Raw genomic sequence first — 23,782 nt, 5'->3', positions numbered from 1 at the left:
TGTGCGCCTCTTGTGTGTCTGTGTCTCCTTCATATAGACGAGGATAGCAGGCTCAGGGAGGTGAAGACACTGATTAAGGGTCACACAGCGATTGCATGGCCGGGGCGGGTCCGGGCCTGGATCTCCGAGGGCACTTTTTGTCCCTGGAGGCCTGAGGAGGGTCACGATCTGGCGGGGGTGGGGCTTTGGCTTGCCCCCCTGCAGCACTTTGCGAAGCAGCCAGGTGGTAATGCGGTGGGGGGGCGACTTTAGGGAATTTGCAGGGGCCCCAGCCATCCCTTGGCGCCCGCTCCGTGGGTGTAACGGACCCCCCAATCGGTACGTCTGCAAGTAGGTCTCTTGGAGACCGCAGCCTCGCGGAGAAGATGCGTGAATCTCCGGCTCCCCGCGCCGATGCCCGAGGCTTTATTCCTCTCCGTCGCTTCCCCGGCCTCCCGGCGCCTGCAGACAGGTGGCGCAGGAAGGGGCTTGGAAGCCAATCAGGGCGTCGCCGGCCTCTCATCTGTCCCCGAGTTGGGACAGGTCCCGCCAGTTCGCGCCCCGAGGCAGACGCATACTGCAGCGACACGGGACGCGTAGGGCCGTGCTCCCGTGACCCCCTGCTGTCTAAAGCGCCGTTCTCACACTTCTTCCTCCTCGGCTCACTCAACGGCCCTGCGACCCCGGCCCTACCCGAGGGATTCTGGAGGGGGAACGGGGAGCGGGGTACATACAGAAGCCCAGTCAGCCCTGAGTGCCATGTGGGGATTTTCTGGTTTCAGGGGGGTGGTTTGGTTGTCCCTAAAAGGCCACTCGTGGGAGAGGAGCCCAGACAACGGGAGCGCCCCCGAATCCCGCACCCACAAGGCACTCGCATCGTATGTGGTTCTCAGTAGCGGACGGAGAAGGGGGTGGAAGGTGCGTGCCGGCAGCGCACCACGTGTTGGAAAGTCCGGAGCCGCGCCCCTGCCGGATGTTTCTCAGCCTGGAACCTTGCGAAACCAGTGACATGTTTCCCCCTCCTGGCCGCTGCCAACATTGCAATCTTGGCAATCGGTGCAGGAGCAGGGCCCTGTTTTCCTTGGTTTCACCTTAAAGAGAGGTGGAAAATCCTGTGGGACCACCAAGCCTGGGCGCCAGTTCGAGCCCTTTCAGGACCTGAGCTTTTTCTGTACTTTGCAAACCGCCTATAACTACCTTTCCCCATGCTGGCCCTTCTGAATATGTTTCTGGGGGGCAGTGGAATGAGGGGTCCCCTGCGGAGACCTGAGAAAATCTGGCATCCCTTGGGACTCCAGGGCTCATTGTTAAATGAATTAATTTTTATTTTATGTGTGTTTTCATGTAGTTACTGAACATTAAAAAATGTTTGTAAAGATAATATACTATACAGTTCGAATTTCAACAAATACAGTGGAAAGGAAGGCACTATTAACACAATCACAAAGGGGTTGGATTCTGCCGTTTAGATGGTAATGATTCATCAGTGTTAATTTCCTGACTTTCACCTCTGTCTTACCGTGTATATAGTGGAGAATGTTCCTATTTATACAAAATACAAACTATTTGGAGATAAAGAGGCAGCATGTTGGCAACTTATTCATAAATCGTTCAAGAAAAAACTGAAGTTTATATTGTACTTAAAACTTTTTGTCATTTCAAGAAATATATATATATATTATATCATAAATGTATGATATGATCTTATATGTAGAATTCCCTAAAGATTCTCCCCCCCCACATTGCTAAAACTTGAATGAATGAATTCAGAAAAGTGGCAGGACACATAGTCAACACACAAAAATCAGCTGCATTTTCCTACACTGAGACTTTGTTTTTGTAACAGAGAGATATATACACAGCTTCACTCATTTTGCTGGCTTCCCAGGACTCCACTGCAAGGAGGAACACAACTAAAGTCACTTGAACCCGCTGGATGTCCACTGGTGTCACATCATCTCCTACCTACAAACTACACTTCAGTGAGTTTCCTTGGACCTACCTACAACAGCCCGAAGCTTTTACCTTTTTAATAATCTCCACTGTTATTAGAAAATATATGCATAAAAAAATAAGGAAAATATATGCACACTTATTGTACGGTTTTGAATGAGAATTTTTAAATTACCCACAATTTTACCACTCTGAAATAATCACACAATATATTAGTGTGTTTCTTTCTAGTCATTTTTCTCTAATAATTTATCTACATTGTACATTTTGGGGGAAACTGGAATATATATATTTATATACCTATTTAGCTAACATTTCCTGAGTCCCTACTATGTGTTAGTCACTGTGCTAACCATTCGTTCAATCCTTAAAACGACTCTCTGAGATACTTTTTTTTTTCATTTATAGAAAGACAATATTTTTTATTTTAAAAAATTTAAAAATTTTTTTATTGAAGTATAGTTGATTTACAGTGTTGTGTTAATCACTGCTGTACAGCAAAGTGATTCAGATATATATATATACATTCCCTATTTATTTATTTATTTTGGGCTGCACTGGGTCTTTGTCGCTGAGCGCGGGCTTTCTTTAGTTGCGGCGAGCGGGGGCTACTCTTTGTTGTGGTGCGCAGACTTCTCATTGCGGTGGCTTCTTTTGTTGCGAAGCATGGGCTCTAGGTGCGTGGGCTTCAGTAGTTGTGGCACGAGGGCTCAGTAGTTGTGGCACGCGGGCTTAGTTGCTCTGCGGCATGTGGGATCTTCCTGGACCAGGGATCGAACCCGTGTCCCCTGCATTGGCAGGCGGATTCTTAGCGACTGCGTCACCCGGGAAGCCTCCCGTTTTAATTAGATTGTTTGTTTTCTTATTATTGAGTTATGAGTTCTTTATATTTTCTGGATATAGTCCTTTGCCAAATATATGTATTGTGAATCTGTAATATGTATTCTCCTCTATGTAAACACAGACTAAAAACAAAAGACTAATTTTTTTTCATTTTTTAAACTGTGCCTTTCTCAGAGCAGAAGTGTTTAATTGATGAATTCCACCATATCAGGGTTTTTTTTTTTTTTTCTGTTATGCTGTGTGCCTTTGTGTCCTATTTAAGAAACCTTTGGAAATTCCCTAGCGGTCCAGTCGTTAGGACTCGGCACTTTCACTGCCAAGGTCCAGGTCCAACCCCTGGAGCGAGAACTAAGATGCTGCAAGCCTCTCAGCATGGCCAAAAAGAAAAAGAAAAAAGAAAAAAAAGAAATTTTTGTCTACCTAGGGTCACAATTTTAAAAATGTTTCCTTCTAGCTGTTTTATAGTTGTAGCACATATGCTTGGGTCTATGATCTATTTTTAGTTAATTTTTTGTATGGTGTGATGTAAGGGTTGCGGTTCACTTCTTACCATATGGACTTCTAGCTATTTCAGCACCACTTGTTGAAAAGATTGTCTTTTCTCCCATTGAATTACCTTGGCTATTTTGTCAAAAGTTAATTGACCATATATGTGTGTGTTTATTTCTGGCCTCACTAGTCTTCTAACTCCTTGATCTTTTTGTTTACCTTTATGCCAATATGATACTCCTGATTTCTGTAGTTTTATAGTAAGTCAAAAATCACATAGTGGGCTTCCCGGGTGGCGCAGTGGCTAAGAATCTGCCTGCCAATGCAGGGGACATGGGTTTGAGCCCTGGTTCAGAAAGATCCCACATGCCATGGAGCAACTAAGCCTGTGCGCCACAACTACTGAGCCTGCGCTAGAGCCCCCGAGCCACACTACTGAGCCCACGTGCCACAACTACTGAAGCCTGCGCGCCTAGAGCCCGTGCTCCGCAACAAGAGAAGCCACTGCAATGAGAAGCCCGCACACCACAACGAAGAGTAGCCCCTGCTAGCCACAACTAGAGAAAGCCCGCGTGCAGCAACAAAGACCCAACACAGCCAAAAATAAATAAATAAAATAAAATCTATTTTTAAAAAGTCTATAAAAAAAAATCACATAGTATAAGTCTTGCAACATTGTTCTTTTCAAAATTACTTTGTTGTAGGTCTTTTTTGTATTCATACACATTTTAAAATTTTTATCAGCATTTTTAAAATTCATTAATTTATTTATTTTTAAAAATTATTTATTTATTTATTTTTGTCTGTGTTGGGTCTTCGTCGCTGCACTCAGGCTTTCTCTAGTTGCGGTGAGCGGAGGCTACTCTTCGCTGCGGTGCGCGGTCTTCTCATTGTGGTGGCTTCTCTTGCAAAGCACGGGCTCTAGGCGCGCGGCCTTCAGTAGTTGTGGCATACGGGCTCAGTAGTTTTGGCTTGTGGGCTCTACAGCACAGGCTCCGTAGTTGTGGCACACGGGCTTAGCTGCCCTGCAGCATGTGGGATCATAGCTCCCCGACCAGGGATTGAACCTGTGTCCCCCACATTGGAAGGCAGATTCTTTACCACTAGACCACCAGGGACGTCCCTTGGAGTCTGTTTTTAAGGAACTCACACTAAGACACAGGGCGATTTAAATATATGTTTCATTTAAGTTAAACTCCAGGGGCCATCAGTTGGCCTAAGGTGGAATACACACTTCCAGAAGAGTCAGCCAGCATCTGATCAAAAGCCAAATAGGCAATTACCTCAAGGGCTTCAACTATCTTTGAGAAACACCAGAGACTTCACTAATTAGCATGATGAAAGTTAGAAATGGCTTTTCATTTGCATATTGAATGGCTTGTTAATAATTAACATAGTGGGTGTTAAAAATGGCCTGTTATTGATGAAATTGGTAGCTTGCAGTGTTGACTAAAGTATTTTAGACACTTTCCACCCTTGTTTGAATAGTGTATAAGAATCTAGTAAACTTTCATCATTTTCCGTAAGGTGAAAAAAGAAACCTACAGATTAAAAGCGATTTAAGAGGCATGTCAATCAACTTCAGTGAAGCTACCTTATTTGGGTCCTGATCCAAATAAACTACTAATAATTTTATTACATTTATGAGGTAATTGGAAATGTGGATATTTGATGATATTAAGGAATTATTGTTAATTTTCTTGGTGTGACAATGGTATTCAGGTTATGGTTCTCTTTAAGAGTTTCTATCTTAGAGAAATACATTGAAATATTTACTAAGGAAATGAAATGATGTCTGGGATTTGCTTCAAAATTATACAAGAGGGGTGGGGTAGAAGTGAAGCTGGATTTGAGTTAAAAATTGTTGAGTCTGGCTGATCAAGATACGAGGCTTCATTATATCCTTCAGTCTGCTTCTGTTTGTGTTTTAAATTTTCTGTAACAAAAGGTACTGCTTTTAGAGAACAGTGTCATACTGTGGGTATTCTTCTGAGGCTTGCTTTTTCACTGAACATTATGTTTCTAAGGGTCACCCATGCTGTATCTGCAGTTCATCCAATTTTCACTTCTGTGAAGTCTTCCCTAATTTTCTCATTGTGCTGACAAAAGATATTTGAGATGTTTTCAGGTTTTTGCTATTACAAACCATACTGCTATGAACGTTTTTGAACACGTCTCCTGGGATACATGTCACATGCGTTTCTTTAGGATACGTATACCTGGGAGTGGAATTGCTGGGTTATAGCATAGGCATTTGCTGAGTAATGCCAAATTGTCTTCTAAAGTGTTTGTACCAAGTTACACCTCTCCATCAGCACTTCTGTTGCTCCACATCCCTGCCAACACTTGGTATTTTCAGACTTCTTAACTTTCTTCCTCATCTAGTGGGATAGTGGTATTTCATATGGTTCTAATTAGCATTTCCTTAGCATATGCATATTAGCATATGCTTATTGGCCATGCTGCTTATTCGGCAACTGCTTATTCATGTTTTTGCCCGTTTTCTATTGAGTCAACTTGTTTATTTACGGGGGCTCTTTGTATATTCTGAATACTGACCTTTTGAGAAGCAGTATAGTATAATCAGTAAGCCAGACCACCAGATTAAAATCCTGAGTGTGCAACTGTGAGAGCATGGCCACAACACCACACTTCCCTGTATCTCAGTTTCCTCATCTGTAAAATGGGGTCACTATAAACCTTACCTTTTGCTATGGGCTGAATGTTTGTACCCCTCCCCACCAATTCATATGTTGAAGCCCTAACTCCCAATATGGTGGTAGTTAGAGGTGGGGGCCTTTGGGAGGTAATTAGGTTCAGATGAGATCATAAGGGTGGGGAATCCCCATGATGGAATTAGTGCCCTGATAAGAAGAGGAAGAGAGGGAATTCTCTGGTGGACCAGTGGTTAGGACTCAGCACTTTCACTGCCGGGGTCTGGGTTCAATCCCTGGTCGGAGAATTAAGATCCCACAAAAACTAACAAACAAAAAAAAACAGATGGGACATAGAATTAAATATAGTGAAAAACTATAGATCTTCCAAATGAAAAAAAATAAATAAAAAAGAAGAGGAAGAGACACCAGAGCTCTCTCTCTGCCATGGAAAGATACACCAAGAAGATGGCCGTTTGCAAGCCTGGAAGAGAGCTCTCAGCAGAACCTGACCATGCTGACACCCTGATCTGGGACTCCCAGGCTCCAGAACTGAGAAATAGTCATTGTTGTTTGAGCCCCCAGTCTGTGGTCTTTGCTATAGCTGCCAGAGCATATTTATGATCTCTTGTGCACAGTCACAGCAAGTGCTCGGTAAATAGTAAGCATTTGTTATTATATGTGTAACAAATACCTGCTCTCTATGGTGGGTCTTTTCATTTTCATGATAGCATTTCAGGCAAAAAAAAAAAAAAAGTTTTTTTTAATTTGGCCCAAGTGCAGCCTTAACTTGGTGAAACAGGAACACTCTACTTTGCTGGTTAGGTAAGGAAGCAGGAGTAGAAGCCGAGTAACTGGCACCAGACCCCTTACTCCATGACAGTGAAGGATTCCTTACTCCACAGGGAATTGATGTCCTCGACATTCCGGCTAGCGCACCGCTGCAGAAATCATGCCAACTGAATTAGGAAGGTTTCTTTTGGTTGCTAGTGACATAAATAAATAAATAATAAATGGGAAAAAGAGAGGAGAATTATTGACTCCGTTAATGTAAAAGTCTGGTTTTGAGCACACCCGATTGAGGGGTTGTCTGCTCGCGGGAATCTTGTCACTGGCTCTGCTTCCCTCAGCGTTGTCCTCACTCTCAGGCAGGGTCTCCGGACTACACGGCCAAGGTAGAGCTGAGCCACTCGGGGCTTACATGCCGTCCGCTTAGTGGCCTCAGGAAAATAGAAGCCCTGTCCTGATTCCCAGGTACTGAACAAGGGGTGTGACCGAGGGGCGTGACCAGGGGCTGAGGTGCTCTGATTGGCTGTTCTGAGTCACATGCACTTCCCTGGAGCTGGAGGGAGGGGCCAGCCCTACCAGAGCCACAGGGCTTGAGAATAAGGGGCCCGTGGGTCCCCAAAACATAATGGGGGTGCTGATTCCGGAAAGAGGTCGGGGTGCTGGGCTCACAAAGCATCTACTACAGTAACATCAATGCGTTCTTCTTACCTTGGCTGGGGAAAGCATATTTGGGACTCCGGATTCAAGGAGCAATGTGGGGAGTGATGATCGAGAGAACACTTGCTTGTGGGTTGTGAGCAGAGCCCTGAAGCATGGCAGCCGGCAGGCAGCTAGGAAGAGCAGCAGCCTGGAGGGGCCTTGCAGGAGGGGCCGGGGAAGGGGCAGGTAGGAGGCCAGAGCATCTGACAGGATTTTTACATCATTGCGAGATGTCAGGTTTTACTAAAAGCTTCCTCCTACTGTTAGTGGTACTTTGGGGCAAATAAAGGGGAGAGGGCCGTGACCTCGCGGGGTGAGAACATGGAGAACAGATAATGGGATGGTGGAAGTGACTGTAGAAATGGCAGAGACAGCAGCCAAAGCCGGTGATGATAGGTGACCATAGATGGGATCACAGGACGTAGTCATGACATAGAACGTTCATTGAGCAACTACTGTGTGTCGGGCACTGTTCTGAACATGTCTCACATATCGACTCATATGTTTCTCACAACAACACCCAGAGATAGGTCTTATTATTACCCCCATTGTAAAGATGAGGAAACTGAGGCACAGAGAGGATAAGTGACTTGGCCACGACACACAGTTCTGAGTGGCAGCTCTGAGATTTGAACCCAGGCCCTCTGACTCCTAACCCTGTCACCTGCCTCACGTGGAGGGTTGGTCTTTGCAATTCTATAGGAAGAAAACCTGTTTATAACCTCCTTTTTGTGGCCACACAGCCGGGAGGCACAGACAATATCTGTTTGTCCATCTGGAGGGAAAGATGCCAGAGGGCTGAGGGACATCTAGTATCACAGAGGAGACAAGGCTCTGCTGGGGCAGGAGACCCCCCTGCTGAGTGTGGAAGGGCTGTGGGGATGAAAACTGGTGAGTTTCGGCCACTTGAAACCTATTTCTCCCATTTCTTCCAATGGCTCTGAGGTAGGAGATAGATAGGCCCCAGACTCAGCAGCTGCAGCTGGTCTCCTGCTGATGCTTTGAGATGGGATACCAGCGGGAGCATTGGGCCCTGATTGGGTGCATTCTTGTGGATTTCCCAGCCCAACACATGCGCAGAGAAGGCCTCAGTCTAGGTTCAACCATCAGTGTCGAGGTAAAACCAACAAGAGGGAATGCTTCAAATATAAGTCAACTGGCCACTGGGCCTGTAAATGCCAGGAGCGCCCCCAGGCCATGCCCAGTCTGCAAAGAGACCGGTCTCTGGAGATGGGCATGCCCTCAGTCCTGAAGGGGAAAGGCGTCTCTGCTCCAGATGGCCATGCTGGACAACTGAGGCGGTCCCAGGGATTCTGGCGTCTCCCCCATGCCCCCTCACGAGCTGTCTGTCTCTGTCGAGGAGCCCCAGGTGGTCCTTGATGTGGCAGGTAAGAAGATGGAGTTTTTAAATTGATACGGGAGCCACTTATTCTGTCTTGATTTCTCATGCTGGGCCTCTTTCCTCTAAAAGTTGCACAGTTAACTGGTGTTGACAGAAAGCCTGAGCGCATTACTTCCCTGGGCCCCTCGCTTGCCGGTTTGAACAGTGTTTGATCTCACATGCCTTTCTAGTTGTTCCTGAGTGTCCTACCCTACTACTGGGGTGAGACCTTCTGGGCCCCCTTGGGGCTATATTAGGGTTAAGGGTGGGCCTAGGGCAGCCCTTTGTCTTGACCCTGGCTAAGGCAGATGGATGGGAAAAGCAAGGGCCTGCTCGAAGGCTGATCTTCAGCGCTTGCTTTTTTAACCTGCTTGTTAAGTTTGCTTTTTCCAGGTTACAGCAATTCAAGATGATGGTGATGCCGGGATTGCATCCACTGCCTGAAACCAGTCCTGCCGGAATAACAGCGGAAGTTGCCCTGGGGCCCCGAACAAGGCAAGGTAAGAGCTCCATGGCCCCGATGAGGTCGGGTCTGTGAACCCAGTGTCAGCCTGAAGAAGCTACAGAAGATGAACCATTGCCCTTCAGCCTCCCAATAAGATGTTTTTGAGTCCACATCTCTCGGGAGGGATTTGAGGTAGGAGATAGGCCCCCGGGTGAGGAGTTGCGGCTGGTCTCCTGCTGCTTCGAGATGGGATACCAGCAGAGGTATTGGGCCCTGACTGGGTGCGTTCTTGTGGATTTCCCAGCCCAAAACATGCTCAGAAAAGGCCCTCAGTCTAGGGAAAGGGCAAGAGGGAGAAGATGCCAGCTGGAATCCATCTTGGCTGAGAGATTGGTGCCCACACCAGGACCAAATATGGAGATGATTGGTCAGAAAAAAAACCCGGAAAGTTGCCCCTATAAAAGCAACCTAAGCTGCCCCTATTGTGTGCAACCTCTGTGGCTCTGCCACGTGTACTTTGCTTCTAATAAACGCTTTTATCTTTTTCGTAATCTTTGTCTCTTTGCTGAATTCTTTCTTCAAAGAAGACAAGAACCAAGGTCCTTCTTCCAGCCGCTCCACCACCAGAATCAGCTACAGCGTCCTTTTGGGGAAATACTATTCTACCGAACCCTGAGCCACAGGTGGGCAGGATGGGGTGTCATAGTCACCGGTGGGCCTTGCCCCAGCCCAGGACAGGTAGGTGCAGAGCGGCCCCTCCATGGTCAGCTCTGCCTGGGGCGACCAGGCTGAGGTCTGCCTTGTCGGGGAGGGGAGAGATGGGGGTCCCACTTTGGGTGACTGAGGAGTTACAGGGACAGGGAGAAAAATGGAGAGGGACAGAGAGTGAGGCACATACAAGAAAGACACAGAGAGAAAAAGAGACACAAGAAGAGATATAAAGAGAGAGATGGAGGGACTTCCCAGGCGGTCCAGTGATTAAGACTCCATGCTTCCAATGCAGGGAGCGTGGGTTCGATCCCTGGTTGGGAACTAAGATCCCACATGCTACGCAGCCCGGCCAAAAAAAAAAAGAGAGAGAGAGAGAGAGATGGAGACAGCGGGAGATACAGAGAGAGATACAGATACAGATAAACAAAAAATGGAGAAAGACAAAAGGAGACCAGAGAGATGGACAGAGGCAGTGAGGTCAAGATAGAGAAGAGAGATAACAATGGCAGGCAGAGAGAGAAACTGTCAGATGGAGAGAGAGATACAGCAGTAAAGATAACTCCCTCCAGGATAAAGCAGGCTATAAAAAAGGCAGATCAAAGGCACTAAAAAAAAAAAAAAAAAAGATGCCTCTCTCCCCATCCCTGCCCTTCTCAACCCCACAGAGGGAGGCCTGCAGGGACAAGCTGGCGGAGATGCACCGCCCACACTGACCTCCTTCTAGGCACTCCCACAGCAGCAGCCGGTCCTCCTTCAGCTCTGCCCACCTTCCCTCCTGCTGCTGGCCAAGCCCATTAAGCTGCTACCCTGGCCACAGCTGAAGGCCCCACGCCCTGAGGAGGAAAACACTGAAGAGGCATCCTTGCTCCCTGCACGCCAAACCATCAATTAGTATTAACGAGGGAAGGTTCCTCTCTGCCTAAAGACCCCCATCTGGGCTCAGATGGAGGGGAGGCCCTACCCCCATGACTCAGGAGGTTAAAGGGCCTAGATCCGGCCTGTGAGCCCACAGTGTCCGGATGGCGTGTGGCAGAAAGAGAGTCACCATCCAGCTGGTGAACCAGGAGGCAGGGCCTGGAACCAAGGGCCCAAAGCCCTCTCGGGGCCAGAACTACAAAGCAATCCAAGCAGCCTGCCTGGATGAGGGGATCCTGTTCCGAGATCCCTATTTCCCTGCTGGCCCTGATGCCCTACTTCCCTGCTGGCCCTGATGCCCTTGGCTATGACCAGCTGGGGCCCGACTCGGAGAAGGCCAAAGGGGTGGAATGGAAGAGGCCCCATGTAATGTGGGGATGGGGGTTGGGCTCCCAGGTCTGAGGAAGGAGGCTGGGGGCTGGGCTCCTGGTCTGAGGGAGGAGGTGTCACTGTGGGACCAGCTCAGAGCAGGTTCAGCAATCCTGGGTCAGGGGAGGCCCAGGGAAGCCAAACGGCTGCCCACAGGTTTCACAAGCCTCTCATGGGGTTGGAGGCGCCCATTACTCCAGAGCCGCGAGGGCAGGAGGGGGCCCGGGCATCTGACCCCCCAGCTGCTTCTTCCCTCCCCTTCCTGGCTGAGGTCTGGATTCCCCCATCTCCTCCAGGAGTTTTGCGCTAAGCCCCAGTTCATCTGTGAGGACATGAGCGGAACAGACGTGTGTCAGAGGAGTCTGGGTGAGACCACTGAACCCCTGCTGAGCCCCCAGATCTGGCAGGTTTCAGTGGGGGCCCCGACAGCTCCGCCCTCAGCCTCCCCCTGCCCTGTCCCTGCCCCTCCCCCTCCCTCTCAGGCTCTCCTCTCCTGGTGCCTCGGTCTCCCTCTTTCCACCCTCCCCCAATCCCAGCCTCTCCTGCCAGGTAACAGCTGGTTTCTTGCAGCCGCTGCCTCCATCACTCTGTACCCACGACTCCTGTCCCAGGTGGTCTCCCCGGGACAGGGCTTCCAAGACGGCTACGCAGGCGTCTTCCACTTCCAGGTAAAGCTCGGTTCCTCTGTTCATGCCTCAGTTTCCCCCAGGGTGACATGGATTTCATAGTTGACACTGTCCCCATGGGGCTGTAATTTTCGGACTGGTACAGCAGGGTCAGGCATCAGAGGTTGGGGCCCAGCAGGGTTGGAGGTGGGAAGCCGAGCCCAGGCCCCTCCCCTTCTCCCACCAGCTCTGGTAGTTTGGCTGCTGGGTGGACGTCGTGGTGGACGACAGGCTGCCTGTGCGTGAGGGGAAGCTGATGTTCGTGCGCTCGGATCAGAGGAACGAGTTCTGGGACCCACTCCTGGAAAAGGCCTACGCCAAGTAAGGACCCCGATGCCACCAGGGGCAGCCCCAAGTCCCAGCCAGCAGGCCCCAAGCCACAGGGGACGCCCGGAGCACCCCCGACTTCTGGGATCCTCTAGACACCCCACCAAAGATCTCAAACCAAGGTACAGCCCACAGGACCCTCATGTCATACCATCGCCTGAGGACCTCCAAATCATAAACACCTCCCTGATTTTTTTTGGGGGGGGGCGTGCCTTGTGGCATGCGGGATCTTAGTTTCCTGACCAGGGATTGAACCCGTGCCCCCTGCATTGGGAGCACAGAGGCTTAACCACTGGACCACCAGGGAAGTCCCCCTCCATTGATATTTCACACAAAATATTCCCAGATACCAACCGAACACTCTTAATTCTGAAGGAGACTGAAATCTCGTATGAGGCCCCGGAGTCACCAAATCTAAGCAGTCCCCTTGGGGGACCTGTAACCTCAGACAATCTCTCCTGATCCCTTGAGAAACCAAGACACCTCTAAAATATTGGGTGCAATCCTGGGACCCTTAAATCTTCACTTTTCCCTATTCTGCAGCTCTGAAATCCCTGACAAACCCCTTAGGGATCACCCCCCAAAGCAGACATCTCCCACAGACTCAGTGTCAGACACAGACCCCAGGATGCCCAGAATTCTGACAGAGCTCTTCTGTGACCCCCAGATCACACAGTCCTGGTGGCCCCAAGAGCCACCAGCCAAATTTCTCAGGGCCTACCAAGTGCACCCTCCTTAAGAGTCTGCCAATTTGGGGGATAGCCCTTGGGACCTCACAGCATGAGACAGAGGCCCCCCACATTCCCATGGTTGCCCAAGATACTCGCCCATGACTCAGACACCCCACCCGAGACCTGCTTCCACAGGCTCCATGGCTCCTACGGGGTGATGCGAGGCGGCCACATGAATGAGGCTTTCGTGGACTTCACAGGTGGTGTGGGCGAGGTGCTCTACCTGAGGCAGGACGCTCCAGGCCTCTTCTCTACCCTGCGCCATGCCCTAGCCGAGGGGTCCCTCGTGGGAGCCGCTGCCCTGGTGAGAGAGTCAGACTCCCATGAAGACCCCCGCCAGGACCAGAGCGCAGTCACAGCTAGAGAGGGGCGGTGTCCTGGGTCCTTCTCCCCTCTGCTTTCACTGCTGGCTTATTGTCTCTCACAAACCTAATGCCAGCAAGTCAAAAGGACATTTATTTGCTCTCATGACTAATGAAGCTTCAGGCACAGCTGGATCCAGGTGCTTAGTGGCTGTTGTGAACGTGTTTTTCTATTCTTGCTTCTGGGTTAGATTCACTCACAGGCAGGCTTTCCTCTCATGGGCACAAAAGTGGGCCCCACAGCTGCAGGTTCCTCCTACTGCCCCCGGGGGATGTGTGTGTGTGAAAAAAAAAAGTGCCTCTTTCTGAGAATTTCAACAAAAGTCTCAGGACTGATTTTTCATGGGCTCAGTTTGGGTCATATGTCCATCTGTGACCCAATCACATATTCATTCACTGAGTCAGTCTAACTCATTCGTTCATTCATTTATTTAATCCTCTACTCAGTTACTGAGTGTCTTTTGCATTTCTCCACCTCTTTTCCTCTCTGTTCTGTATCTTTCTTTGTCCCCGTGTCTCTCCTCTTTATTTATTTATATTTTTAGTAAATTTTTTTAAAATAAATTTATTTATTTATTTTTATTTTTGGCTGTGTTGGGTCTTTGTTGCTGCACGCGGGCTTTCTCTAGTTGCGGTGAGCAGGGGCTGCTCTTCATTGTGGCGTGCAGGCTTCTCATTGCGGTGGTTCCTCTTGTTGAGGAGCACCGGCTTCAGTAGTTGGGGCAACGGGCTTAGTTGCTCCACGGCATGTGGGATCTTCCCAGACCAGGGCTTGAACCCGTGTCCCCTGCGTTGGCAGGCGGATTCTTAACCACTGCGCCACCAGGGAAGTTGTATGTCGCTCCTCTTTAAATCTGTTTTGGTCTCTTGTCTCCATCTGCCTCTCTCTCCTTCTCTTGCCTTCACTTGCCAACTCCCAGCCCCTCTCAGAGCCTGGTGCCATTCAGTTAGGTGCTCTGGGTGACTCCTGCTTTGGTGAAAGGAGGTGGGGATGCACAGGGGAGCTCTGTCCCCTGCTATGGCTCACTGTCCTGTCCTCTTCCCAGAGTGATCGGGGCGAGTACCGTACAGAAGACGGGCTGGTGAAGGGACATGCATATTCAGTCACAGGCACACACAAGGTGAGGAACCCCCAGGGTGGGCTGGCAGGGGGTGTCCAAGCACCAAACCCCACTGACCACGTCTCCCTTAGGTGTCACGGGGCTTCACCAACGTGCGTCTGCTGCGGCTGCGGAGCCCACAGGGCCGAGTGGAGTGGCCTGGGGCCTGGAGTGATAGGTGGGATGGATCTGGGGTGGGTGGGTGGCTCGGTCCCACCTGCCCACCCCTTACACCTCCATCTCCCCAGATGCCCATGCTGGGACGTGCTCCCCGCTGAGTGGCGAGATGCCTTGCTGGTGAAAAAGGAGGATGGTGAGTTCTGGTGAGTGGCGCAGGGTCCCCGGTCTGCTTCGGGGAGGGGCGCCAGGCCAGCAGGGTCAGGGAGGGGGCAAGTCCCGCTTGAAGGGACATGGGAGAAGTTCATGGGGGTGGGTCCTAACGGGGAGAAACTGTCCATGTCTGTGGTAATTCGGGAGTTGGGTTCTATTTCGCGGAGTCGAATTAGAATTAGCAGTAACATTAGGGAACTTGGAAGCATAGTAATCTTTGGAGGGTTGAAGGGGGATGGGTAATATTTAGGGCAGTTGAGGGAGGCTTGGTGACATTGGGGCATTTCTTGAGATTTGGCAATACTGAGGGGCTGAAGGGCACTTACTGGTAATAGAGAATCTGAGGGTCTTGGTATTCGGGGGTTGAAGGCAATTTGACCGTATCTGGGGGGAGTTTGTGGACCTTGGCTATTTGCAGGGCATTTCTGAGGACTTGGAGAAATCTGAGGGAGCTGGAGGGCTCTAATTTGAGGGTCATTTCTGGAGACATGTATTATTTGGGGGACTGAAGTGTACTTGGCGACATTTAAGGAATTTAGGGGCTTTGTGACTTGGGGGGTCATGAGCTATTTGGGGTGGGGGCCGGGCCACCCCACCTCTGACTGCCGGCCACCGTCCAGGATGGAGCTGCAGGACTTCCTCTGCCACTTCGCCACCATCCAGGTCTGCTTGCTGAGCCCTGAGGTGCTGGTCCGCAGCCCGGCTGGAGGCGGCAGGCACATCCACACCTTCCAAGGCCACTGGGTACGCGGCTTCAACTCTGGCCGGGGCCAGCCTCGTGCCAGTGAGGCCTGGAGGGTCCCCTAAAGGCAAGCAAGGGGGGCCGTGGCAGGCTGGGTAACCCTGTTTCTTTGTCCTTTACTAGAAACCTTCTGGACTCACCCCCAGTTCCGGCTGACGCTGCTGGAGCCTGAGGAGGAGGATGAGGGGCCCTGGGAGGGCTGGGGGGCAGCAGGGGCACAGGGCCCGCACTGGGGGGCGCACCCCCAAATGCACTGTGCTTCTGTCACCCATCCAGCGCAACCGGCGGCCCCTGAGGGCCCAGGGCCTCACATACCTGACTGTGGGCTTCCACGTGCTCCAGGTGGGACCCCGGGCTGGAAGAGGCAATGGGGGGAACACAGAGGCATGGAGGTGCAGGAGGCCAAAGGGGGGATCTGAGGGGGTAGAGGATGGGGGCCGAGGGTCAGAGTCAGGAGACAGCTGAGGAAATCGGAGGTGGGGATCAAGGAGACACTGAAGGGCTAGGGAGGGCGCAGAGGGAGAGGCTGGGGGTCAGAAGGGTAGAGGGGTGAGGGGTGAGGGGTCAGAAAGCAGACAGAGAAAGGGCTGGAGGAAAGGCTGAGGATCAGGGAGGGGACCGAGGAGCAGAGGGCACAGATGGGAGGGAGGGGTCCGGAGGGGCTGGGGCAGGGGCTTTAGAAGGGGTGGGATGGGAAGAAAAGAGAGGGAGGGGTGTGGAGGGAGCCGGAGCGGGGGGACTCTGAGGGGTGGCTGCCTCTGCCTGGCCCTGACTCCCCTTGCTCTTCCTTCTTACAGATCCCAGAGGAAGTGGGTATCAGGTAGGACCCCAGATTCCATCCATCTCTGAGCCAGCCCCAGCAGCTGGGACAACCTGGGGGCCTGGGACGCGCTTGGGGTGATGGGTGACCAGTGGGTTTGGACAGAGCGGTGTGGAGGATGCAGTGGGTCGGAGGCTGGGTGGGGTGAACTTGGACGGCGGTGGTCACGTCGCCCTGCCCCCCAGCTGCTGGGACTGTGGGACTCCCCGCGCAGTCTTGCGGGGCCTGCTGCGCGCCGACCGCTCGCCCTTCTGTGCCCGCCGCGACGTGAGCCACCGCTGCCGCCTGCGCCCCGGCCACTATCTGGTGGTATCCAGCCGCCCGCGCCGCCCGCGCCGCCCGCGCCGTCGACTTCACGCTGCGCGTGTTCTCCGAGCGCCGCCACACCGCAGTGTGAGCCAGGATCCCCTGCTCCGCCCCGGGATCCCCTGCCCCGCGCCTGGGTCAGCCCAGCGCCCCCAGGGTCCCACCTAGAGCCCACCCGAGCCTCAGCTGAGACCCCGCGCGGCCCATATCCCCAGCCGCGGGGTGGGCAGTCCCCTCCCCCCATCTCCCGTCTGTAATTTGCAGGGAGGTAGATGTGATCAGCGCCGACCTGCGTGCCCTCATGGTGAGGCGCTGCTCTGGGAAGGGGTGCGAGGGTGTGTGTGTGCTGGGGGACCAGAACTAAACACCCCCTACCCCACAGGTCCCCTACATTACCCTGGAGCTAGAGATGCAGCAGCTGTTTCAGGAGCTGGCAGGAGAGGTGAGGAGATGGGGCAGGGCTAAGGGGGTCCCTTCCCTCCCCTCCCCTACCCTCGCCATGTACCCCTCCCTCCCTTTCTCCCTCATCCTAGACATCTCATTTTGCTTTGATTTCTCAGTCTGTCTGTGCTTAAATCTCATGAGCTTCTTTTCTCAAAATGCTCACAGCTCTTCCCTGCCTCAGAGGCTTTGCTCAGTCCGTACCCTCCCCCTGGACTGCTTTCTCTCCCTTCACAACCCCTGCCAGGCTAAGGCCTTATCTTTCCACCGTGCCCTGACCCTCCCCCAGGCTGGTCAGCTGCTTGTCCTCTGTGGGCTCCCGCAGCCCAATGCTTCCCCATTGCAGCCCTGACCACTCTGGGGACAGGGCTCACTCCCTTCCAGGACCAGGAGCTCTGAGAGGGCAGGCCTGGGCTTCTCTCAGTCCCTGCTGTGTCCCAGCACCACCCAGCATACTGTCTGGGCGGCCCAGGGCTGTTTGCTGAATGACTGCCCGAGTGCAGGCTCACAACCGGCTCTCTCCTTACCAGGAGGAAGAACTCAATACCCCTCAGCTCCAGACCTTATTAAGCATTGCCCTGGAGCCTGGTGAGTTGGGGACCAAGAGCGGACTCCAGAGCCCCCATGTGTGTTAATCCATGATGCTTCTGGGAGTCAGGCCATGGGAACCCTGGGCTCAGCCTGCTGGCATCTCCCCTGTAGCCAGACCTGTGGGTTCTGTGATAGGACCCGTGGCCAAGGCCATGGCCACGTATAAGCCCATCTTCCTTTATGGAAGTGTAACTGTCCTGAGCACAGACCCAGAGCCCCGTGCCTGGGTTCAAATCCCAGCTCTACTAGTTTCCAGCAGTCCCATGGCTTTCTGCACCTCAGTTTCAGAAAGGATTATTGAGGATAACAATAATCCCTAGCGCTTATACTAATGGCCAGTACGCAGAAAGTACCTTTTTTTTTTTTCCTGTAGCCAGGGCCCATGCACGGACTCCCAGAGAAATCGGGCTCAGGACCTGGGAGCAGCTGGGGCAGCGTTTTGGGGTATATGATGGGGGCATTGCCTGGGTAGGGAGGATGGCCTCCTCTTCCCTTCTGGGGACATTGACCTTAACCAGATGCCGCATCCCCAGCATGGGCGAAGCCTCGACCTGTACCACTTCCAGCAGCTCTGGGGCCACCTCCTGGAGTGGCAGGTAAGATGGGGGCTGGGCAGGGCACCTCCTTCTGGAGGGAGAGGCACCTTTACTAACATGGGTATAGGTGCTCTGTGGGCTAGCAGGGCCCCAGGGGAGAAGGGGAACTTGACCACACCACGCCAACCTGGAGGCATCTGGCTGGGATATTCCTGCTCCATACACCCCTTTGTTGTCCCTCTACTTGTCTGTCACTGGGAGGTGATAATTCCCCGCCCCGCCCCTGCTCTGGCTCCCTGTGAGGAGATGGTCCCAGGTCTCCCCACACTGCAAGTGGTAAGCCACTGTTCACTGAGCCCTCCCTAAGCCCTTTGTGATGAGAATATCACCTTGTCCTCACAGCACCCTTGTTACTGCTGGTACTGTTATTCCCAATTTACCGAATGGGAAACAGACACCCAAAGCTGCTTGCACAGGGCGGCCAGGAAGAAAGGGAGGTGGGTGGGAACGCAGGCTCTCTGGCTCCAAGACCCACTTTCAGCCTCCTCCAGGGTGCCTAGGGGCCTGGGGATGGGACTGACCAATACCTCCCTGCCCAGGCCACATCTGACAAGTTCGATGAGGACGCCTCTGGAACCATGAACTCCTATGAACTGAGGCTGGCCCTGAACGCAGTGGGTATGGACAGAGGTCCTGCGGGATCCTGGGGACAGATCTGCTCCCCCTCCTCCCCTGTACTCCTTCCCCGCCATCCACAAAGCCCACACCTCAGTTGCCCACTCTTGGCAGGAAATGGGTGACCCTGAGAGAGGCCCAAAGGGGAGAATCCTCTGTGTGGGGGGAGGAGGGCACTGAGGGAGGGAGTGCGGCCCTCCTGGGAGGGGAAGGGGGGCGTGGGCGCTGGTGTCTGAGAGGCCCCAGCTCCCAGGACCTCATGGTAGAATGTCCTGGACTCCTGGACTCCTTGGGTGGCCCTGGGTGCCTGGAGCCTCCATTTCCCTCTCTGTAAAATGGCTAATACACAGGGTGGCCAGGAGGAGCCTGTGGAATGGAGCCCACAGGGTTTAGTGCTGGGGAATGCAGCTTCCATGACAACATGCCAGAGTGCCCAAAGGAAGGCTCCCACTGAAAGGCTGAGTTCTTCCAGGAGACGTAGAACAGCCCCATTCCATTTGTGTGGGAGCCCAAAAATCCTAGCCAATGAACAGAGGCAGAGAGCAACTTTTTCCCTGGGCTATACAGTTGGAAAAGTGCATGTGATCTGTCCCCCACTCCACCTTGCATGGACGGGGTGTGGTCTGGGATCAGACACAGAACTCCCAGACCCCCACCCCACCGCAGGGCTCATCTGCCACAGCAAAGGGAAGGGTGAGACATGGGGAGATGGGGGGCTGGGGGTGATGTGACCCAGAGTCTGAGAGGCAGGGGGAGACCCTGAGGGGGGAAGTCAAAGGTGCAGGGAGGTGCAGGAAAAGGGAACTCAAGACAGGGGGGAGATGGAGTCAGAGAGAAGATTGGGAGATGTGAGCTTGAGAAACAAAGAGTCCCAGGTAGGCAGAAGCAGAGGCGAGAGAGGGTGGCGGAAGGCGGAAGGCTGTACTGTTCATGCGGTATGCCCGAGTGCCTGGTACAAGCCTGGTGTTAGTCTAGGCAGAGGAGCGCTCTAAGGGGCTGACGTGCTGATGGTGCAGACACAGAACAAGCAGAACGTCTAGCGCAGATGGTGAGAAGTCCTACAGTGGCAAAAGGAAACAGGCCATGGTGCTGGGACCCGCAGAGCGTGAGGTGTGGGTTGAGACATGGCGGTCAGGGAAGGCCTCACTTGGGTGATGTGTGAGCAGAGACCGGAAGGAGTGAGCCTTGGGGACTCCGGGGAAGAGCGGTCCAGATGGGGAAAGTCAGTGTAAAGGCCCTGAGGAGGCTGGTGTGGAGGCAGCGGAGTGAACTAGGGGCCCAGTGATGGAGATGACAGGGGGCCAGTGTGGCTGGAGCCAAGTGGGGAGGGGGAGGTGGTCAGAGGGGAGATCGGTGGAGGAAGACAGGAGAGCCCCACGAGGCCTTGGGAGGACAGCTCTTTAAAAATTCTTAAATATGTATGAGAGGGAGGAGGGAGAGGCAAGTCCAGGGTCAGGGACTTGTGTGTGAGCCTGGAGCTGACAGGCAAGGGAAAGGTGGTGTGTATGGTGGAGGGAATACCAGGGAGCGGGCCAGCTGGGAGCAAGGTCCGGAGACCTAGCAATCCTGGGCTGGGGGGACGGACAGGAGAAAGAACCTGCTCCGATCCAATCCTATCCTCTGCTCCACAAGCACCCCCTGAGCCCCGCTCTGCTCCAGGCCCTGTGCTGGCTGGTGCTGGGGATTCAGTGGTGACCAGAAGCCCTTCCTGGACCTCACCCACCACTCACTCCCCTGCCCAGTGCAGGCGCAGCCAGACCCACCAAAGACAGTGACAGCCCAGAGGGCTCAGGGCAGGGACGTGGAGGCCCAGAGGGCTCAGGGCAGGGACGTGGGGGCCCAGAGGGCTCAGGGCAGGGACGTGGGGGCCCAGAGGGCTCAGGGCAGGGACGTGGGGGCCCAGAGGGCTCAGGGCAGGGACGTGAGCTGTGGGACCCCAGAGGAGGGGCTTCATGCTGCTTGCTGGGGGCTGAGTATCTGAGAGGACTTCCTGGAGGAGGCGTGTATCAGAGTAGGAACACTCCGGGCTGAGAGAGGACGTGGTGTTCTGGGCAGAGGGAACATCAAGTGCAAAGAAGGCAAGGCAAAGCCCAAGGTCAAGGAGAGGAGAGGGAGGTGGGGAACAGGAGATGAGGTGCAGCCTGTGCAGGCCACCAGGCAGCTGGGGACAACAGGGGCCCTGGGGAGGGGTAACCAGGAGGTCATGGTCACTAGGGCCCAGTAACCGAGGTAAGGGCTTTCACAAGGACTGGCTTTTAAAAGCCTCTGTGGGACGATTCCTCATCGGAGGTGATTTCTGAACTCCAGAAATCGCCCCTGGTCTGGAACATCAAGAAATTGACATCATACGGGGCTGACAAAAATGCTTTGCTGCACAGAAATATCCTCTAGTGTCTATTGGCAGAAATCCTGCAGAGTTTAAAGGAATAATAATACAGTAGTTATGATGGGCCAGACACTGCCCTAAGCTCTCTACATATAACATCTTCACACGACCTTACAGGGTCAGGGCTCTCATAGTCCCCATTTGACAGATAAGGAAACTGAAGCCCAGAGAAGTGAAGGGAGCTGCCCGTGGCCTCACGGCTGGGATGAGGCAGAGCTGGGACTAGAGAGGTGGGACCAGGCCCCCCTGGTGTCTGCCTTCCCTGGGGAGTCGGAGGGGGGGTATGACCCTGAGGTGGGGCTCCCGGGGCAGCCCAGGCTCAGAGGCAGCCTCCCCCGGGCTTCCACCTGAACAACCAGCTGACCCAGACCCTCACTAGCCGCTACCGGGACAGCCGTCTGCGCATGGACTTCAAGCACTTGGCGTCCTGCGTGGCCCAGCTCATCTGCCTCTTCCGTGAGTGTCATCCCTGGCACTGGTGGGACAGGGGGAGGATGTCTCCATAGTGGACCAGGGAGGTGGGCGCGCACCCTGCCCCTCTCTGACAGGCCACTGCAGCCAGCACCTGGATGGGGGCGAGGGGGTCGTCTGCCTGACCCACAGACAGGTGAGCCTGGGCTGCAGGGAGGGGTGGCACGGGAGTGTCAGGAGTCCCCTGCCTCATGCCTGCTGTTTCCTCTCGCTCAGTGGATGGAGGTGGCCATCTTCTAGGACCTCAGCCTGGGAGCCCTGCCTTACCCTTCTCCCGGCCCGGACCAGGGTTTCCTCTACAGGAAGGGGGCTGATGCCCTGATGTTAAGCAGTGATTCAGAGTGTGGCCTTGGGAGCCAGCCTGCCTGGAGCTGACTTCCGGCCCCCCCACTCACCAGCTGGGTGACACTGGGCAAGTCACTGCACCTCTCTGGTAAACAGGCATGGTAACAGCACCTTTCTCATGCAGGCTGCACGAGTTAGCCCACGTTACACGCTTACAACAGTGCATGACCTGGAGTGGGTCCCCAACAGCACTCCTACTTTCACACACTCATGGGAACAGGGATCGGGGCACTCCCACGCCCCACCTCACTCTGGCAAGAGGTGCTCTATCATCGCTCTCCTAAGAGGTGGAGAACAGATAGAAAAACAGAGGACACTGTAGGAATCCTTCTTAAAAATATTACATGTTTTATTATCCTGTCCCCAGAAGGGTGGTTTATCCAGAAACCGAGAAAAAAAATAATCAATCGGAATAAACTCAAAAAAAAAGGGGGGGGAGGTGGTGGAGTGAAACCATCCACTAACAGGCAGCTAGGCCAGCAGCCCACCCTCCGCCTCGGTTGGGGGGGGGTCCCCAGAGACCCACACCGACGGCAGACATCAGAGAAATCAGTAAGGGGCTGGGGGAGGGGAGCAAATCAGCTATGTCTTCATTATGAGAGCAAGAGGCGGCGAAGATATGCTGCTAGGTGAATATATATTTATATAATAAATCCGTAAGTTAATAAAGTAAATAGTAATTCTCTGAAAGTTTTTTTTCATAGTTTTTTTTTTTGTGGATTTTTGTGTGTTTTTTTTGTGTGTGTTTTGTGTGTGTGTTTTTTTTCTTTTTTTCTTTTTTTTTTTTTTTTGCCGGTGGAGGGGGTCCTTAGAAAATCTGAGAGATACGCAGGTCCAGACAAAGCAAGGTGGGGGCTGGCTGGGGGTGAGGGTGGGAGGCTGGTCTGCCCAACCCCACTCCTGGTGCAGAAGAGGGGGGACTGAGCTGAACCCCCTCATCTCCTGGCGATGCCAAGTGAGGGGAGGGGACAAGGGAGCAGGGAGCAGGCTGGTCCTCTTTCCTGCCGGGCAGCTGTGGCACCCTCTACGGGGCCCATCGCAGGCCCGGGCGGTTCCTGGACAAGGCACGTCGGGCTTTGGCCTGGATGTGGGAGGCCTTGAAGGGACCTCAGGGGAGAAGAAATGGACCAGGGGGGTGGTGAGGGGTGGGCGTTTCTAGGGCTTGGAGGGGGCTTGTTTTACTGTGAGGATCCACTGTCCCCTCCACAGAGTTAAAAAAACAAAACAAAACAACACATCATATATATTTACCAGACCAGAAGCGCTGACCCCGGAAGCCTCCCTCACACCCGTCCAGGGGGAGGGGGAGATCCTCCTGGCCCACTGACAAAGAGAGAGGAGAGAGCCTGCCCCAGCCCCTCCCTGCCCACCCCACTCCCGCCCAGAAAGGACTGACAGAGAGTGCTTTGCATAGATACAGAGTCAGAGGAGCGGGGCCAGGGGGTGCCCTTGCAGTGGGGGGGTGGGGGGTGGGGCAGAAAAGCTCCCCCAGCCCCTCCTGGAGGCTGTGAGGAGGGGTGTTTGGTCAGGGTTTCTCTGGTGGGGGCCTCACAGGTCGCTCTCGCCGTACAGGGCTGTGGAGAAGGACTTGTAGTCGAGGGCCCCGGGCACGGCATCAGGGCCCTGGTATGGGGCCATGCGGGCGATGCAGTACTCGGCCTGGTCGGGGGGCAGCTCTCTCCGCAGCTCCTCGGCTGTGATGAAGTTCTGGGGGTGGCAGGGCGGGA

At 53.3% G+C, this 23,782-nt stretch overlaps 2 protein-coding genes across 5 annotated transcripts in view; one reads left to right on the top strand and one right to left on the bottom strand.

The window, feature by feature from the left end:
• Positions 1-122: 122 nt before the first annotated feature.
• On the top strand, positions 123-23,288 carry CAPN12 (calpain 12). Its single transcript, XM_033845422.2, is given in 26 exon segments — positions 123-9,287; positions 9,820-11,130; positions 11,132-11,224; positions 11,524-11,593; positions 11,777-11,895; positions 12,080-12,213; positions 13,086-13,254; positions 14,359-14,433; positions 14,505-14,590; positions 14,661-14,735; positions 15,363-15,526; positions 15,608-15,710; positions 15,712-15,826; positions 16,282-16,293; positions 16,490-16,518; positions 16,520-16,628; positions 16,630-16,697; positions 16,875-16,914; positions 16,993-17,052; positions 17,582-17,639; positions 18,016-18,086; positions 18,176-18,238; positions 18,778-18,852; positions 21,557-21,695; positions 21,788-21,846; positions 21,927-23,288. Coding segments are annotated over 25 exon segments (2,178 nt in total). The 5' UTR covers positions 123-9,287; positions 9,820-10,962; the 3' UTR covers positions 21,951-23,288.
• The window catches only part of ACTN4 (actinin alpha 4), a 72,543-nt gene continuing 71,141 nt past the window's right edge, over positions 22,381-23,782 (bottom strand). For all 4 annotated transcript variants that reach the window (XM_033845413.2, XM_033845414.2, XM_033845411.2 and 1 more), the window contains one exon: positions 22,381-23,762. In XM_033845413.2, coding sequence (XP_033701304.1) covers positions 23,604-23,762 — 159 coding nt within the window. In that variant the 3' untranslated portion in view covers positions 22,381-23,603. The remainder of the gene's footprint in view (positions 23,763-23,782) is intronic.

This window comes from Tursiops truncatus, chromosome 19, assembly GCF_011762595.2.
Source record: "Tursiops truncatus isolate mTurTru1 chromosome 19, mTurTru1.mat.Y, whole genome shotgun sequence".
NCBI lineage: Eukaryota > Metazoa > Chordata > Mammalia > Artiodactyla > Delphinidae > Tursiops > Tursiops truncatus.
Note: the sequence above shows the minus strand (reverse complement) of the source record. Positions and strands in the feature narration are given on the sequence as shown.